The 6,259-nt window shown below is 37.1% G+C and overlaps 1 protein-coding gene across 3 annotated transcripts in view; it reads left to right on the top strand.

Moving 5' to 3' along the window:
* CNPY1 (canopy FGF signaling regulator 1) overlaps positions 1–5,634 on the top strand; it is a 57,206-nt gene extending 51,572 nt beyond the window's left edge. For all 3 annotated transcript variants that reach the window (XM_083580069.1, XM_083580071.1, XM_083580070.1), the window contains one exon: positions 2,602–5,634. In XM_083580069.1, coding sequence (XP_083436195.1) covers positions 2,602–2,639 — 38 coding nt within the window. In that variant the 3' untranslated portion in view covers positions 2,640–5,634. The remainder of the gene's footprint in view (positions 1–2,601) is intronic.
* Positions 5,635–6,259: the final 625 nt, after the last annotated feature.

Genomic DNA, 6,259 nt, shown 5'->3' on the forward strand with positions numbered 1-6,259 from the left:
CGTGGATCAGTTATCTGTCAAAAGTTTTCTTTGATCTCACTCAAAATCTCTATACTACACTTTTCACAGACAGGGAATTAAAAAGAATGAAACACACAATGTGTGTTCTTTTTCCTCTTTTGGTCTGCCTTTACTTTCTGCTTAAGCAACTGGGAGCTGTTTCTCAGATTAATACTTTTTTTTTTCTTTTTTCGTAAGCTGGAAGCTGAGATTTGCCACGGGACCAATGATCTTATAGGACCTTATGATCTTATCTTGCAATGAGTATTTGTCCCTTTATGTATCACAGTCTAGAAGATTTTGGGAAGGCGGTGGATGGAAGGGCATGGATTTACGTAAACGACAACCTTTGTCATATCCTTGCTTTCCTTTTTACCCCTTTACAGGGAGCCAAGCTAATTACACTGTTTATTGCAATTCAAATTAGGAGACTGGCCAAGGATATTCTCTAGGTTAAGGTATGGACTTTCATCAGTAGATTTACCACGGCAATATAATACACTACTCTAGATTTCAATTGCCCCCCAAAGTTATCATTAAGGTAACATAGAGACTTCCGTTGTAATAATCGCCTTCACATGCTCATAGCTCTGCAAAATTATTCTCTTTGGCTGGAGTTTTCCATTCTCATCCCAAAGGTGAATATATTTATGTATGTAGAAAGCTTGAGCAGAAACCATTCATGCATTTTTGAATTGCACAAGGGTAGAAAAATACATCCATTCTGCTACAAAAGCTGGATGTTTCCACTCCCCCTCTCTCTACCTCATTCCAACATGTCTATTATTCCTCTAACAGCAGAGCTTTGAAAGTTGATGCTTTCCAGGTGACTAGTCCTCACTGAGAGTTGCTCTTCAGGATGATTTGCCAAGTCCAAAGAAGTACAACAGAGTTCTAAATAATACAGCTCTGTTTTTGTACCTGAATTATGTTAGCGTTTCCGCTGCACTGTAATATTCTCTGGGACCGGAAAATAAAGAAGATGTAGTCACTTCATGGGTGTAATTTTTTAATGAAACTTTACGGAGTTTCATAATTATCTCACCTCACCTTTCGGAAAACAGTTTGGAAATGGCCAGGAAATAAATACAGTGTTTAATTATAGTCCTGTTGTATGGTGGGGTTCTGCAAACTCAAGCTTTGCAGGAACAAACATTACGGTCCTACTTGAAAGACCTTAGTAGAGCAACAAATCCATTGTAATTGGTTTCATTTCTTTTCTTTTGAACTGGTAACCATTCACTTATTGTGCGACACTGAAATTTCTATTTTGAGTTCTTACAGGGGAAATTTGCTTGCTTCAGTAAACCAAACTTACCCACTGTAGTTCGCTGGAGGACCTGTTGCCAAGTAACCTAGGCCCAGTTTTCTTGTCAAATAATAGGCTTAGAACTCCATCCTAACTATATTTACTCAGAAGTAAAGGCCCAAATTACAATAGGACATATTCCAAATAATTAGGTTCACAGTGCAACTCTATGCATTCCTACTCAGAAGCAAGCCCCGTTGAGTTCAATGGGACCGATACCCAGAATCTCTGTTCTGGTTTTGCTTTCCTTTTTCCAGTCTTACATTCAGATCTTTATATTTCCATATCAGTTTGCAATTTTTAAAAAAGTTTTCATGAAAATTCATCAGTGAATTTCTCCTAATATGCACATTGTGCAAAGAACTTTACCCTAATATAATGCATGTTTATACATTATTTTCACTGTATACATTTTTATGCACACTTTGCCCTAGTATATGCATTTTTGTACACATGACTTAGCTGGACAGTTGCATCTCAAAATTCAGAGAAGTGCAAATTTTGAAGAATGGCTATGTTTTGATTATTGTATTATTGTTATTTTTTTGAACCTGAGATTTAGGCAGGTTCACCTTTAAATGTGAGCCAAAAAGAATCTCTTTCCCTATCCCAGGTAAGTGTGTCTAGGATTGCAGCCATAATTTTTCGATAACTTTGATATGTCCACATCTAGAAAACTCTTCATTTTCTAAGCTTGGAGTATCTTCTTGATATGTATTTCAAGGCAATTATTTTCCTTGAAGAAGTTTGTGCAGTGGGAAAACACAGAGTGGGACAATGCTGCAGAGTTTATAACGGCGTGAGGGAAATCCACCTCAAATAAGGATTGCATCATCAAATTAAAAGAGTTTTTTGATACATCCCTTCACCTGCTGTTTGCTCAAAGCTCAAAACTTCCAGAGAGCTACACACCTTTAGAAGTAGTTTATTTATTAATATACCCATAACAAAAGTAAAAAGGTTGTGAAGATTTGCCAACATGAATCAATCAATATAGAAACCGGGTTGCTCTGTTTTATGGCGCCATGCCAAATCAGGCAAAAAGATCAGTCTGCTATCAAAGTAACATTGACAGATTTCTATGATACCTATAACCTGCCATTGTTCTTTGATCAAAATGTATGTCAAGATTTAGCATATTCTACATAGTTGTAACCCTGGCGAGCAATTTATTGCATAGTCGTGGCCAAGAGATTATGCAGCATGAAAAAAAATGAGAAAGTTCTGTAATTGTAAGAGAATCGAATTGTTGTATACTTTAATGACACGGAACATTGTCCTTTCTCGTTCAGGTCTTTGTCCAAACCCCGAGGTGCATGGTGAGCTCTAGAACAACTGGAGTCTGCTGCTGTTACAGATGAAGAACGTCAAGTGAAATATCTCTACAATTTCTGCCTTCCATTAACCCTTATCTTTGTTTATGGTGGGTTGTTGTGTTTTTTTTTTTAAAAAAAAGACATCCACCTTGATACTGATAATTTAAAGTTGCCATCTGCACCAATTATTGAGGACACTGGACTGGGACTTGAATGGTCAGTGGTGAAAATTATTCCCAAGGCTGTTGTGTCAGTCATGCTCTTTTTCAAGAAGCCCAATGCCTGGTAGTAAGAGAATTTGTTAGCTCACTGGTAGAATGGTAACTCTTGCTTAACAGAAGATGGCCACGTGGATTGAAGCAAAATTATGGCGTTGTGTATTGTTAATCTCTTGTTTTAGCTGGTGTGGTTTTACCAAGTCATTGTGAATATATGAACCAGTTTTAATAATGATGATGATGATGATGATGATGTTCAGGGCTCACCTTAGACTGCTAATGACACTGGTGTTGTCACACTGAAGTCAACAGAACTGTGCCGGTTTAAGTAAATGTCAACTGGTTCCTGTTGCTATAAATCAACTCTTTGACAGAAGCTTTCTCAACGTACCATCCTTTAGAAGTGATCTGATTTAAAGAAACTTTCTTTGTTTAGTAGAAACCATTGACAGCATTTTGGGTGCTCTAGGTATTGGAAGAGATCACTAAGCAAAAAGTCTATCTAATAGCAGAATCTCTTGTTTAGGGGTAGAATCCAGCCAACCCATAAGGCAGTTGCTTCTGTTCCTTGCACTCAGAACAAACGAAAAGGCAGAATTTAATGTGATCACCATAAATTGCAATCAGATTGTAAAGAGGTTGCTTCAAAATGGGGAAATATCAGTGTGCCCCTGACGCTTCTTGCACCAGTAAACCGTGTCTAATAATTTTCTTTGATTGGATGGTATTTTATTACTAACTCGCACAATATGTGTGTTTATGATTTTCAACACTTTATAATGATAAAAGCCTCTCTCATTCAGTAATTGTTACTTATAGCTACTCTCAAACTTTTTTTTCACTTTTTGGTAAATTCTTACTGAAGTTTGTTCTACTCATGGATCAAACCACATGCTGGCCTCCCTTAGTTTTAAATAGAAGGGTTAGAATGCAAAAATATTGTCTATATTTTGAAATATGAGGTTTTGAAGTATAAAGTTTCCCACATTGGAAAAATAACTTCCAAAAATATATATTGTGTACAGTTTTGTTTTGAGGCACTGGAAAGTCAATCAAAATCCATTCCCTATAAACTTAGTAGAAAGTTGATAAAGGGATTTAAAAGAAAATGGTCATCCCTAAAACAGAGCGTACTTAAAAGGAAACAGCTCGGCATTGAAATTTTAGTAAGGGAGATGGATAAAATGTCACACTGTAGTAAGATGAAAAACCTATATATGCCTACCTTAAACATGGTTTATTTCAAGCCGTCAACTGTCCTTTCATACTATTACACATTTTCATTGTTTTCAAAATTAATGAGTTCTTTTGAAACCAACAGAACTTAACAACTTTTTTTGTTTAGGAGTGGAATGTACATGTTATATCTCAGCCAGGAGAAAACTCTTGATGCTTTTTGGTCATTGTGAATTTTTATTAATTTTGTTTGAGTGGAGTCAACAATTCCCTTTATATCTTTCCCTTTATATCTTGTTGTGTGGTTTACATTCCTTTCCACAAGCCTTACATGTCACAGATGGTGGATTTACAATGACTAGCAACCTTACCCTGATATTACTTGGAAGTAAACACCATCGATATCAATGGATAGCCTTCTGAGTAATGTGCTTAGGCCCATGTGTTAGTCTCATGGCAGTGGATATGACCACACTGGCTTACATTCAGTTCTGACTATCTCAGCTTAACTGGATTGTGCAACATCAGAGCCACCAGCCCCAACCCAAAGTCCAATTACTTGGAATTATAATCCATTAAAGTCATTGGAACTTACTTCCAAATAGATAAGTTTAGAATCGGGGCGATTGCCTGTAAACCTCCACCTACATCCACAGAAACAGAAACCACTGGGTCCACAATGGGTACTTAAATATTATTTTTAGCAGCATGTTTTATCAACAAGATTTTCCTCAGTTTTATATTCATCCTTTGTCTGTGCTGAGTAGTAACAGTCTATTGTCTACCTCAGCAAATGACATTAAATTTATTTCTTTCATTTAAATCATACATTTTATCTAATTAGTATGGTTTCTAGTCTGTTGAATAACAAAGGTGAATATACCAGTCAGTTTGAGGACTTTCATTTTGACATGAAACTATTATGCTTAGCAAACACCCCAAATATGAAGATGAAACAGAGAGGTTTCCAGTTGGCTTCATTTAGACAAATAGAGCTGGAAACTCCGTCCCTATTCATGGTGGGTGGAAAATTAAATGGAAAGGGTCAAATTGCTTCCTTCACACTTCATGGAATCCTATTGATTTTTAGGGCAAAGATAAGGAAAGAACTTACCCAAAATCTATACTTTATATATATTAAAAGGGGGCATAATCAACTTCAAATCTCATCAGTTTATTTTAATTAGTGAGAAGTGGTCTCAGTATCCCAATTAGTTTGGGGAATGGTGAAATCATATATATACCCTCTCAAAGAGAAGAAAAGAAAAATAGGTCCGGTGTTTGCATGCACTATTCAGATGCCAAGGGAAAGATTCAGGGTTGTATGCAAGGCTAGTCATATTCCATGTAGACTCATCATAATTAATTGACATTACTAACTTACATTCATTTCAGTGGGTATACTTTGAGTAAAATTTAGTTGAAAAAAAACCCTCTATGGAAAAATCCAGTATATATGACTGCACATCAAAAGTCCTTTCAGACTTTCTGGTACAAAGTTAACCAATTGACAGTGTAAGCACTTCAAAACACTACTTTTCCCTCCTATTTCCATCTGTTCTAGTAATCGTCAACATTTCAGTTACAGCTGTCAGTAAAACTGTATCTGACCGAAGTATTTTTGTTTGTGTTTTCTTGAACGCCTACTTTTAGCACTTTGACACTGGGTTTATGCTTCGTTTATTGAGTAAATAATCTTTTATGCTATACTGGCACTCTCACAGGATATGGATGAAAATCTAACTGCACCCGCTTTGCTTTTTGTTGTGTCTCCGGGACCCATATGTTTTCTTGAAGCCAGGCCTCCAGTGACAAGTTGATGCAGTTTTGATTGGGTTAGAAGGCAAGTACTTGTGGCCAGCTCTTTAGAACTGATGGTTGTGTCTTAAAGATAATTTTGTCATGCCCCCTTTTGAAACCTTACTAAATGACTTCAGTTTTATACGCTGAAGTGTATAAAAGGGCCTTATCACAACCCCATTGATTCAGTCGACGTTACTCCAGCACAGATCTGAGCCCAATTGGTTTGCATAATTTGCAGGGCGATTCTATACAAGTCCACCAAGACCCTTTCAATGGGACTTACTCCGAGGTAAGTGGGTATGTGATGGGAGCCTTGGCATGAGTATGGGCCCACATGTGCCTTAAATAAGGTTGGGACTTTTAGGGGGGCCACTAGGTGGCGCATCGGAAGATGGCTGACAATAACATCTCTCCGACCCACACGAGGTAATTTGGAG

Source organism: Podarcis filfolensis (assembly GCF_964270895.1).
Source record: "Podarcis filfolensis genome assembly, chromosome: 12".
In the NCBI taxonomy this organism is placed as follows: Eukaryota; Metazoa; Chordata; class Lepidosauria; order Squamata; family Lacertidae; genus Podarcis; species Podarcis filfolensis.